Source organism: Hemibagrus wyckioides, linkage group LG03 (assembly GCF_019097595.1).
Source record: "Hemibagrus wyckioides isolate EC202008001 linkage group LG03, SWU_Hwy_1.0, whole genome shotgun sequence".
In the NCBI taxonomy this organism is placed as follows: Eukaryota; Metazoa; Chordata; class Actinopteri; order Siluriformes; family Bagridae; genus Hemibagrus; species Hemibagrus wyckioides.
In genome coordinates, this window is record NC_080712.1 from 18534814 (window position 1) to 18548017 (window position 13204).

At 37.4% G+C, this 13204-nt stretch overlaps 1 protein-coding gene across 1 annotated transcript; it reads right to left on the minus strand.

The window, feature by feature from the left end:
- Positions 1-409: 409 nt before the first annotated feature.
- Positions 410-12231, minus strand: sfrp5 (secreted frizzled-related protein 5). Its single transcript, XM_058386829.1, has 3 exons — positions 11354-12231; positions 6007-6084; positions 410-1525 (listed from the first exon to the last, which is right to left on the minus strand). The coding sequence occupies exons 1-3, from the start codon at positions 11883-11885 to the stop codon at positions 1197-1199; spliced, it is 939 nt and encodes a 312-aa protein (XP_058242812.1). The 5' UTR covers positions 11886-12231; the 3' UTR covers positions 410-1196.
- Positions 12232-13204: the final 973 nt, after the last annotated feature.

Sequence of the window (13204 nt, forward strand, 5' to 3'; positions counted from 1 at the left end):
GTATTTACATATGTTATGGCACACTCTATAGTTATGGACCATGACACCCATAGGTGCTTTTTAAAAAAAGGCTTTCCACTAGATTTTGCATGGCTGTGGGGATTTGCCCTTTCAGCAACAATGACATTTGTGAGATTAGGCATTGAAGTCAAGATGCAGAAACCTGGGGTGCATTTCAGGTTCCAGTTCATCATAAATGTGTTCAAATTGTGTAAAGTACACATATGAGTGCCATGGTAAGATCTCCACAAACCTTTGGCCATATAGTGTACTCTATTTTGTACCTATTTTAAATTCTTTGCAGTTTATATATTTTATTTTGTCTCACCCTTTAGTTTTGATGATTTGATGAAAGCAAACCTGCTTTAAAATGTAACCCATTAATGTCAGAAATAACAGTTCTAACATAAAGATTTTAATCATTTATTTTAGCAACAGTAAATTGTATGTAAATGATATGCCTGCCAGATGTTTCCTTTCTTTTTTTTAATTCCTTAGAAGTGTGAGTCATAATAATTTCAGTACAAAATGTATATTTTAAAGAACAAAGTATAAAAAGGCATTAGAGATTTCACCAACCAAACTGCGAGGTTCAGTCCAGAGTCTGCCATTCAACTGGCTGGTATGAGACACTGTCTCAGAACTGGGAAGTGATGCAGGTGCTACTCATAGTCCCACTGACCAACAATCACAAATATCTGCAATCAGTCCTCTTTCTCAATACAAACCACGTTTGATCTGGCCTCGCATTGTAGAAGCACTTTCATAACCATAATCATATCTACATGGTTTATGGTCTAAGATTTTTTAATCCATATCTACAAAATAAAAGTTTAACAGAAAAGCTATTTGTCTTTTAATCTAATGTTTACTTACTGATTGTTCGTTTCTTCACTCTGACATAAACATGATCAACACAAACTGATCTATATCTTTCTTATCCCTCCTGATGTGGGATCACTTACCACACAAAAATGGCATTTCACTTGGACTTTTCTTTGGAATGATATTTTATCCTCTGCTCTACCAAAGGTAAATGAGTACATTTATATAGAGAAAAAATGAAGATTGCTGAAGTATCAAACCATTAGCAATGAGTGCTTCTCAAAGGCAACTGCTGAATAAAATGTATGCGGTAATTGCGGAGGGGGATTGGAAAGCTTTGAGTGAGCAGAGTTGAGTTATATAGTCATTGATCACTGGAAGACACTTTGGTATGTTGGACACTGCTGCGACTTCATGTATTTGAGGGCATACTTGAGTTCCTTGCTCTTTTTGTCCCATTTGTGAATAGCCATGAGCAGAAGCTGCTGGTCCACCTTACGGCCCATAATGAGGAAGCTGCTCCCAAGGTTGTCGAGTTGAGAACAGGGGCAGTTTGCGCCATTCTTGATGTACAGCGTCAGCTTCTTCAGGTCTTTCTTGCGCAGGATCCCCATCTTAAGAACCTTTTTCTTCTTCTGAGCTGCGATAAGCTTGCGGTCACCTTTATCCTTCTTCACTTCTTTGATCTTCATTTTAAGTGCTAGAGGAGACATGAAAGGATTAAATCTTTGAAAAACAAACTATTTTCACTCATTGGCAAAGGACAATATCAACATGTCATGTCAGTGAAATATATGTGTGTGTGTGTCTGTGTGTGTGTATATGTGTGTGTGTGTGAGTGTATGTATGTGTGTGTGTGTGTGTGTGTACGTGTGTGTGTGTGTGTGTGTGTGTGTGCTGTCATTCTCTCTTTGCATGTTTGAGGGAAAAAAGGGGGGTAAATTCCGTCATTCCTTTTAGGGCTCCCACCGTCATACTGGTTCCATTCTTTTGTACTCTCTCAAGCAGCAAGACATTTCACAACAAGCACACAGGAAGATCCTGGGATATCCCATTCAGATGAATAGTTTACACCTCCCCAGAGAAACATCATTTAACCATGGATGGCATTAATTGCAGTCACCCGGGACAGGAGAGGGAGACGAATGGAAAGTTTCAAAGACAGATGTGAAACACTCCTACAGTGGCTACAAGCACTTCCCTACCTCATTCACTGCCCTTCAGAGCCTGAACTACTAACCTTACATAAGCAGCAAGGTCCTGTCCATGAAAATTATGAAGACTTATGTACCATGCAATTTATTGTCGGCTTAATGCTCCTTTTTGCAGCATTAAATGAAAAGCTGCATTTTTTCTAGCACATATTAAAAAACTGTGTGTCCTTAGTGCAAGTCTTTCCCAACTATTACGAATAAACCTTGCTGTATTTAAATGATGTGGAAAAAATGGTGAATATATTTTTTAATAAGTGACTCATGCTTATGTGAAAAATGAAAAAAAGGTTTTGCCCATGAACAATAAATTCTCAAAGTGAATTTACAGAATTAAAAGAAATAAATCAAATTAAATGACCCTTTGGTAGACAAATTGACTTGCAAAACAATCAGCTTCTGTTATTCTGTTTTCTGAACAAGCATATGGTCTAGTCCAGTCTACTAGCAAAAATTCATTCATCTTCAGCAACCACTTTATCTTGGTCTGCATAAGAGCGTGTCTGGATCCTATTCTGGGAACACTTGGTGTAATGTGGGAATACAACAGTATTCACCAGTGATGGGATGACAGTCCATTCCAGGGGACCATACACACACACGTCTACACCTATAGCCAATTCAGCACATACCTATGGATATGTTTTTTTGGGGGTTTTTTGGAGGTGGGAGGAAACAAGAGATCCCAGAGGAAGCCCATGCAACAGAAGAACATGCACAAAAACCCCACACAGACAGTAACCCGAGCTCAGGATTGAATCACAAAACCTGCAGATGTGAGGCAGCAATGCCACTTGCCATGTCTTGCATGCATGTTTATCAAAACTATTTTACTGTAAAAATAACATTTATTTTACTGTATTTTTCTTATTGTTCTTTAAAGTTCTTATATGAAATAGAACCAACCTAAAATACCTAAAAAACCTATATAGAAACAACCTATAATAACTACTTCAGATGATTCTGATCATTCTGATCTATTCTGTAACAATGTTTTATAATGATGTTACTTATATTTCTATTATAATACTAATATATTTTCATGTACATATCTTAATGAACAATGATGCAATTTCTGTTATTTGTAGTGGAGTAAGTTCTTCAGTTCTGTCTTGATCTTCAGTGTCATCAGACAGAAGTAATGGAAGTATGGAAGTAATGGATCATGTTTAAATGATAATTGTAAAGATAATTCCATTTCTATTTTTATAGAAGTCAAAAACCACTTCACTACATGTCATACCATGTGGAAAGAACAGAGCAGGATCAGCTGGATTCCACAATATCCAACGATCATTTTAAACACTAAGGGATTTTAGACACTAAGGGATTCTCCTATCTCACAAAGTTATGCTGCATTTTCAAGTAGCTTAGAATTCAGAGATTAACTACACATAAGCTCTGATTTTAATATGTGCCCATCAGCTATAATGTTCTGTGAGAATGAGCATGCCTGGGCAACATTGTGATGACAAGTTGAAGTTATATTTTAAACAAGAGCTGGTCTAAATTGTGGCTGTTTTTTCTGATGGAGTGAGTTGATGAATGCAGGTAGGGAGAGGTATTCACTCTGAGCAGAAACAGATCATGTTCCTTAGAAGGTTGTGGTTTCGTGTGTGTGTGTGTGTGTGTGTGTGTGTGTTTTCCTTTCTTGTGCATATGTGCAAATGCCCAAAATCTTGATTCATTTTTATCAGTAGAGTTTATTTATTATTTACTATTTTTATTTATTTATTATTTATTGCCTATAACTATATTTACTGCATATTTACTACTCTGTAGTTCTCTATAATAATAGTAACAGTATTAAGTTGATTCTCCAGCTTTTTAAGCTCTGTTGGCATCTTTGATTTAACTAATCAGTGGTATTTTGGTCTAATAATTTGCTTATCTAAAGTTTGAAACTGCCATTGTTTCTGTAGTTTTAAGCCAGAAAAGCTATTAAAAAGGAATTTGTTATAAAGAATAGTTCAGGGGTTTTGTATGCATAATACTAATATTCCATTACCTACTAACCACAGTAGTATTGTAGAGACAGTTCTTGGCTGATCTACTTGATTTGGAGTAAGTGGAAAAACTGTAAATTTTTAACACCAGTTCATGTGAATTACAGTGAAAACCACTGAAAAGACCATGACAGTGAGCAAATGACTAATGTAGTACATGAACCGATGTATATTTTCACTCAAGCCATTTTTGGGTAATCTGATGGATATATTACTTTACAGATAGTCATTGATCAGTTCTGGGTTCTGTTCAGCACCAAAGTCTGTTTTAAACCACAGATGACAGTCTTAATAAATATAACTTGTGTTGATTTTAATGTATTTCGTAGTAATCAGTAAGAAAGAAGTAAACTCAAAAAATCTTGCATACTTTATTTCATTTTTGAAAGCCTAAAAAAAAGCTTGAACCGTAGAGGACTTCAAAAACATCCAGTGAAGAAAATCTCACATAGCTGGTGTATATTGCATTGCATTTCCAACTCTGTGAGGGAATTTAGGAAAGAAAAGTGAATTTCTGTTCAGTCTACCTTTTTGTTATTGAGTTGGACAGCACTGTAAATCCATAACAGCTTTCTTAACCAGAAACTCATTAAAGCTTCTTGTATTTTTAGCTGAATGAATGTCTCTGGCAGTCTTTGAATGCTCTAAGCCCTGAAAATGTTCTCTCCATCAGATTTACAGTCCACTTAACCACACCTTCACTGGTCTGTTTCATTGATATTTCTTGCCCATGTCTCACTTTGAATAGCGAGAAGATTGTATAAGTATTGGAAGAGTTCTGTTTGAGTCACATAATGAGACTCAAATATACAAAATATAACAGGAGAGTAAAAATGTTGTTCATTGGCCAATTAAGACAGTTGAACAAGTAATTTCCTTTTATTAATGGAATTCATAAGAATAATTGTGCTGGTTCTCTTGTATGTACAGAACCTCTGATGTAGTGAATGTTATTTCCTTGTGGTAACTGGAAGCAAAATATCTATTTTTTATAACAACCAAGTGAATCAAATAGACCATACAGTTATGAAACTTAATACCATACCACATTTCTGTGCAGACCACCAAAGAAATATATCAAAATAGCAGTGAATGCATGTTAAATGGCACTATGCAACAGGAAAACATGAGCAAAGCATTATTAATTAGGCATATTTTTTAAAATAAGTGATTAACTTGGACGTTTGCTTGTGAGCCGTCACAAATATTTATTCAATATGACTGCTGTCTGTCCAAATGTCTGCAAGTATGGAACAGTCAATCCTCCTACTCAACACACTGGTGCAAGTAATTTGTCATACTTAAACGTGATTATATACAAAAGTAGGTGATTCCATCCAAGTGAAACAAACCGCACAGCCAAAGACAACTGACAGAATGAAGCCACTTCATGGCCTTCACTACAGAAAGGCTTTTCTGAGCTTTTCTTTAGCCAACTCTGAACAGAGAAATACAGATTTCTGGAGATCCACCTCTAATAGGTCAGTACCAGACATTCTGGAGGCTCAGACAGACTTTAAAGACCTTTAGCCAGTACAGAGGAGAGATTTTACTCCTTACACAGGTTGAAACACAGAGTTACATAGTACTTTAATATTATTCAGATTTAATAATAATTTTATCCTAGATTTGCATTATTCATTGAATATTATTATATTGTTATTACTATCACATTCAATATCATCAGCAGTATTACTCTACAATTCTGACAAGGTCTCCCACATGACAGAAAGCACGGGCCTCATTAATGCTGGTGAATCACACAGCGTATGTTTCTCATTTCTGAGAAATTAGCTGAGCAGGTAAACAAGTCCACATCATTTTCCTGAACAGGGCTTTCAACACAGAATTCATATACTAATGGTAACTATTTGCAATAGTATGAGTTGAATCAATATCATTGTGCCTACCTGTATGTGTGTGTGTGTGCGTTTGTGTGTGTGTGGTGTTAGATTCTTACTTACCGAAGTCACTGGCACAATAGTGCTCCATTATTGTGTCAGCTTTCAGTTCATTGTCACAGGGTGGACATGCTTTTGAAGCTGTCAGGAGAAAAAAAGAGAAAATACAGATGATTTGATAGATTGAACTGACTAAAATTATATTAGTCCCACTTTGTATTATATTATAATGGTGTGATTTGATTAACACAGTGGTTTTATGACAGACTCAATATTTGGTCTTGTGGAACTGAGCTGTAGGGACATGTGGGTCTGCAGTCAGGTTCACAGAAACACTAACCATTTTGTAAACACTTTGCGAATTTCTTCTTGTCAGATGCTATTTTCTGTGGGGAGGATACACAGAACAGGAGTCTGGTGCAATGTTTGCCTTACAATTAAGGTGGTGAAAATGTTTGAATTTAGATATGTGTATATTTTTAGTGTACAGGAATGGCAACAAAAAAAAAAGTGCACAGAAAAATTGTACTTTGCTGAATATTTTCAAGCGACTACTGAGTGACAACTGAAGTCACATGTTTCCTTTCTTGTGGGTCCAACAACAAGAACAAATCTGACAAATGCAAGAATGGATGCAATTGTATTTGCTAAATCTCAGTTCATGGAAAAGATTATATTGATGCCCTTTAAACCATAGGTGGAATGCATAATGTATCATTTGAGCTACGACTTTTAACAGACATAGAGGCTGTTGTGCTTGCACAGCAATCCTTGTGTGTGTATGTGCATTCTAATGGGGTCTCGTTTTGTGCTGAGAGACAGGGAGGCATGTAAAGCGCACCACTGCTGCTCTCAAAAAAGGGACTAAAGGCCAGGGCTAATAGTGCTTAATCCATAGCTTTTAGAATAATAATGAGATGGAATGCTTCAGGCAACTGGATGTTTGATTTCCTCTGCAATGAGTCACTTCAGACTTCTTCCACAAACTCAAGATATTTCGTTCCACTAATGAAACTCTCTGTGTGGCTATAAATAATTTGATGAATGTGAAATGTGTTATAGTAATGTTCTCTATGGCATTGCCAGCTGTAGCTAATAAAGTAGGGTACTAGCTTTCTAGTATACTAGATCTAGACTGTACTCACTTTAACAAGAGTTAACAAAACAAACAAACAAACACACACACACACACACACACTTAAATGTCTTCAATTAAAGTTATTGTACTCTCATGTAGATGGTAAGATTATATCAGATATAGTTTTAAGGGAGACATTCTAATACCTTATTAGATAGGAATTATCATGACTTTTTTATATAGTGACTTCTGACTGTTACATTTCATTCACTATAAACTTCTCAGGACAAAAAAAAATATACTCTTATGGAAAGCTTGTGTTCTGTTTTCTAAATAATCAGCAAGTGCTTTTTTTTCTTTAAGACTTACATGTGTTAGGCTGCTAACACACAGCCATTTTCTACTCTACTACATCTTCTACTGCCAATGCAAGCAATATTTATGTATATATGTTCTGTGTAGCTCCAGGTTTTCTATCATATTGCTCCTTAGACTCTTTTCTACACTTCTTTTACAACACTCTGCCTGTAATGTCTCCTCTAGGGAAATGCTTAAATGGTTCAATATAGAGTGCTTCCCTATCAATCCTTAAAAATCCAGTGAACTACTAAGGATCCTGATTATTCTCAACAGAAATGTAGCAACTGACTGAGAATTTACTAAAAACGATTTCTCCAAGCAGCTAAAAATAAAATCTATATGATCATTGTAATGAAGGCATCTGTATTCTGGTCACTGAGCACTCCTCAAAACTTCTAGAAAACACCTAAGAAAGCAAAAGTGCCTGGGGTTAAGCAGTTACATGCCCCCCTTCTGATTCCTTCTTCCAGGTTGAAAAATGAGGGTCAGAGTTTATCACCCCTGTCACTAGCGCAGCCACTGTGGCTGATAATATGAAGGGTTAAAGTTCGGAAGTTTTCATTGCTTGTGTGGTGGCGAACCCCCCTGTACGCATTAAACAGCCCAAATTCCTATACATTCCCTGAGAACTCTGGACAGTGGCTCAGTGACACTCACACAATCTCTTTCTGAGTGAAGAAACAGTGTCATTTCACTTAATGGCTTCAGTTTTTAACACTGTCCCAAAGCCACACTTTTTGAAACTGCAATGTCTTATTTGAACTGCAGAGTAATTTATTCACGTTTGCTGGGTGGTTTATTGGCAGGATGCCCTCTTGAAATGAAGCCAAAGCATGTGCCTGAAGAGCTAGCAGTGGGAATTCTGCAAACCGACTTTCTGTGTGGATTTAGTGATCGACTCACATTAACAGACTGTCTAAAGCTATTTGCAATTGATTCAGCAAAAACATTTAGCATTGGTTGTTGTGCATGTCTTTAAAATGCCATTAGATAAATGGTTACAAATGACTAAGGCCGACTGGATCACATTAAAAGTTCTTGCCCAAGACAGAACAAACTAATCATTTATAGTGCTTCTATTAGTAAATAAAAGCTGAATCTTTTGAATTTTTTGCTGCACATGATCTGATTTGGAGCTTTCAGTTCAGAGCATGCTATTTCACTTACCACACCCAGAAAACTAAAGCTTCATTATCAAAAACGTTGTTTATTTATATTTGACATTTCTTCAAATATGTAAAAAAAATTATATGGTGAAAAATAATGGAATAATCCTTGTTTATTTGCAGTCATTTGGAAAATATAAAGCCTTATATTAAAAATCCTAGTACTAAGACAGTAGTTTAGCTGCAGTTAAATTGGATGTTTTTTGATAAATATAAAATTGAGGATCCCTAATAACTAAGGAGAGTTTGTCATTATGGAACAATGTGGGGTGTTTTTGTTGTTGTCTGACATATTGTCTATTGTAGGTACATAATTTCTTTAGTGTGTTGGTAGTAATATTTTTCCAGCAGATATCCTCATCATACAAGAGTATGCAGCGCAAACATTTCATTGGGATTCAGAATTCCTAATTTTATGGCTCATTTGGTCTCAAGAAGGTACAAGACAAAACACTTATGACATAAAACATTATAAATTGATGGCCATATTTTTTAAAGAAGGTCTTAGATTTGAGAGAACGAGAATGCCGCACACTTGAAAAATGTTCCTCTGTTATTGTAATTAATGTCTGAAGCCCCCCACCCACCCACCCACATTGCTCCCTTACTGTAGAAATGCCGTTTACCAGAGTGCATCCATCATTTAGGCATGGTACTCTCCAGATACCTATTCAGGAACTCAGATCTTGGCTGTGAACTGGCCCTGGAGGATTTCACCTTAGCCCACAAAAGAAAACCCCCTCTACCTTGCTTAGACCTCTGATCACTGTGTACTGGGGCCAAAGGCCAGACTCATCCAATGTGAGCTTGTGTCACCATGCTATCTTCTTTCTCATCGCCATGCCCCTTTAGCAAAACAGAAATCGGCATGAGCGTTTGCCTCACTCATCTGGTGCGACATGTTACTCTCTGGTTATACCGCTAGTTCTTGTATATTTGATCCATATCATGACTTATGCAGTTACAGGACAGGTAAAGGGCACAACTGCAGAAATAGAGTAAAACAGACACAGGCGGTTATTGGATTACTTGAAATGATGTAATCAAAATCTGAGAGAATTCTGAGATTAACTTAACCAAAGCCAAGCTGCGTATAGCTGAGGTTAGCAGGGTGTCACACCAGAAGCACAGTGTAGAGCAGAATTCCATTTCGCAAAGCGATTACAATGTTTTTCTTTCTGGTCTTTATAACACTAGAACAGTTGTATTTTTACAGCATGAAGTCAATATGATTGATGTTTTCCTCACTCCCTGACTTGTTACAGGCTTTCCCCTTTTGTCACCCAGAACACACACAGACACGTTTTTTGTGAACAATAAACACAAATTTGGAGTGTTTTATATATAGAGCATAATCACTACTGTTCAGTTTTGTTCTTCAGCAGCAAATTAATTGCATCCTGATTGATTTCAATTTATTTATAAGTATATAAATAGAGGGCTGGTATGTTTATTACACTCAGTTCTTTATATACTGTAAGTGGGGAAAAACCCAAATGTTTTATTTAAGCATTTATAATTAATATATTAATGCAAAATTAAGTACATTCCTAGACATCCTAGACATATGTCCCCTTTAATAAGAATTTCTTTTAGCATGTGGAAACAGAATATTTTTTGTAGACATCCCAGCCTAGCTTAACTTTCAAGCTAGTTCTGATTTTTATAATGCAATTCTTAAAGACCAAACAAAAAACAAGAATAAGTTTAAGGAATTTGCATCACAGATTCTCTCAAGACAAGGAAAGAATGCACTGTATATGTCTTTCATTTTGGCCTCTCCCTTATGTTCTTTTCTTTTCATGCTTTGCAAATGATCAGAATATTGACAAAGAACATGCTTCTTTCCATGCTCATGATTGCTTAATATCACTTCCCTTCTCTTCTCTGCTCTTTCCCTTCTCTGTCTGTTTTAGCTTTCTTTCTTTTATGGTTGGGCATGATATCTTTAATAACGCTAAATAATGGTTATGGTTATTCAGACTAATTAGTGACCCACAGTAATTGGCCCCCTGGCTAATTGGCTAAAAAGAGAGAGAGAGAAAGAGAGAAAGAGAGAGAGAGAGAGAGAGAGAGAGAGAGAGGGCGAAAAAGGCCAGACAACAGAAATTGCCCCTTCACATTCCAAATGAGATTTCACTTTTAGATAGTGAAGGTGCAAAGTATTTTTTGTCTCTAAGTGTATTGTGAATTCCTTCCCATTCTGAAGACACAGATCACAAAGAGAAAAGGAAAGAATGCATAAGCAGAACTGGCAATGATTTTCAAAATTTTTTTTACCAGTAGTCTACTCATTGTCTCTACGTGACTCGCACAATATGTATAAATTTGAGTATAATTTTAAGTGTAGATATTTTTTAATGCTGCTGATGCAAATGTCATACTTGTATTTTAAAACTGCTAATTCAAAATATTTCATTTTAGTTATTATATATAATTTTAAAGTATGCATATACAATTATTTTTGGTTGTATTATTTTTTTTTTATTTTTGACTGTAAATAGAGGGTACAACAATTTTGTTTCTATTTTTTTTTGTTGTACATTTTGGTATAATTTTATTTTGAGCTCCATAAATAATATAGAAGGCTTGTATAGATGCAGGCAGTCATATGGCTCAATAGGGCTCAGGAGCTTGACATATCTTCTGTATGTTGTCAGGAACTCTATAATTTTCTGCCTTATTTTGTGGTGTATAGATACCACACCTACTCCTAGAAAGTAGCATTGTACTAATCTCTAGTTTTTTTTTCCAAATAATATATCTGATAAAGAAATGTGACTTCTGAAACATTTTTGAGTCGTACCTGGAGCCTGAGTGGCATGATTCCCGGAGAACTGCATAGGGATGCAGAGATCATTATCAATGGGGAACTTGTCACACTGGAACATCTCAGGCCAGGGAAAGCCATAGGTCTCCATGACAGGAGCACAGCTGTTCCTGACGGCCTCACACAGAGAGCGGCAGGGGTAAATGGGCCGGTCCAGGCACACAGGAGCAAACAGTGAGCAGAGGAACACCTGCGTGTCTGCATGGCAACGCTTGGCCAGGAGGGGTACCCAGCTGCCTGCCTGCTGCATCACCTCAGGCATGGTCTCGTGGTCCAGCAGGTTGGGAAGTCGCATCTTCTTGTAGCCGACAGTGTAGCAGAGACGTAGCTCGGCTGGGATGTCCACACACTGCGGCTGCTTCGCATAAAAGCGGCCGTTGTGGAAGTTGTCGGACTGCCAGCTGTAATAGTCGTACTCCTCTGCCAAGGTGGCTGAACTGAAGAAGACCAGTCCTAGTGCTAACGTTAGTGAGCTAGACACACACACCTGCCTCTTATGTATAGCCATGCTTCTTGAGTTCTATAGTTTATCAGTGTTGGCGTAAGGAGGGCAGCAATACAGTAATCCTTTTTTCCCTCTTAAATAGATATTGATGATAGAAAATCAGTGGAAATCTTTTTAGTGAAGTTTGCGATTCCTCTATCTTGCTCAGTTTTGCTCAGGTTAATCTTCCAGTACAGCAGTCTTCTGATTTCAGTGATTCAGGTGGCTCTTCCACGAAGGCTGAATTGCAGCTTTCACTGCTCTGCTCTTTTCTAGGCTCTCTAAGATGCACCTAAGGAATATGAAGGAGTGGGTTGCTGGTTTTACCAGCCGACAGCCCCCTAGCAAGCTGCAAGTCCACTCCACCTCCCAGAGTCTTCTCCTGTGCTGACAAAGACCCGCCTCCCCTGACCACAGCCAACTGCTCAGCAGTGGGCGGCACCCCTGAATGGACTGACACTCCCCTATTGCCCACCTCCCCTAACACACTCCTACAGGCAGTCACACAACCTGGCCTGTAGCACAAACTGTGTATGTGTGTGTGTGTGTGTTTGCACCAGAGAGGGAGAAAGAGTGACAGAGAGACAGAATGTGTGTGTGTGTGTGTGTGTGTGGAGTGTGTTCAGCTTGTTGCTCTTCCTTGCATATGCATATACACCCATGCACCTACACAAATATACACACACTCTTCTTTTGCTTTTCAGCTTTCCTTTTTTTAAGACATGGCAGTGTAAGGAGAACCTTTTTGGGAAGGCATTGAGATTCAGTGCAGCTACAGGTGGTCAGGGACGTTTGGCCATGCTATTTGAGATATGCTAATGGCAGGCTTGGATGTGAATAGAGTCAGGCTTTCTCTCTGTCACCTTTTATCAGTAGCCTTCACACACACATACACATGGGGGGCCCAGCTTTTAGCCTGCAAGCATTCGGCAGCAGGGGGCCTTACAGCCACATTGCAGCCCTCTCCATCTAACCATTAACAGTTTATAATATCAGTCTTTCTGACAGACCTCACACAAGAACTGCAGCAATTTTTGTTTTTATTCAATGCACTGCATGTCCAATTAACACTTTTATGCTTTACGACTATTAAAACCTTAACACTTTAATAGTCTTGATCAGAGATTAGGAAACAGTTAAAGGTCAGCCGATATGTTAAAAGTTGTAGATTTTATATTAGTTCCTTTTATTATCCTGACTAAGTAATATATCAATCAGCTAAAAAGATAATGCTGTCACAGAACTGAATCCAGATGAAGCATAACTTTTACTTTAACTATAATTTTATGAAAAAACTTTCATGTGTCATGGTAGATCCGGTTGTTACTATAGAAATAATAGCA

Bases quoted from the DNA above. Each gene is read 5' to 3' on its own strand.
- sfrp5 (XM_058386829.1), bottom strand. From the start codon at position 11,885: ATGGCTATACATAAGAGGCAGGTGTGTGTGTCTAGCTCACTAACGTTA. The intron at 6,085-11,353 runs GTACGACTCAAA...TTCTCCTGACAG, and splicing joins TCATGCCACTCAGGCTCCAG to CTTCAAAAGCATGTCCACCC. The intron at 1,526-6,006 runs GTAAGTAAGAAT...TGTCTCCTCTAG, and splicing joins CTATTGTGCCAGTGACTTCG to CACTTAAAATGAAGATCAAA.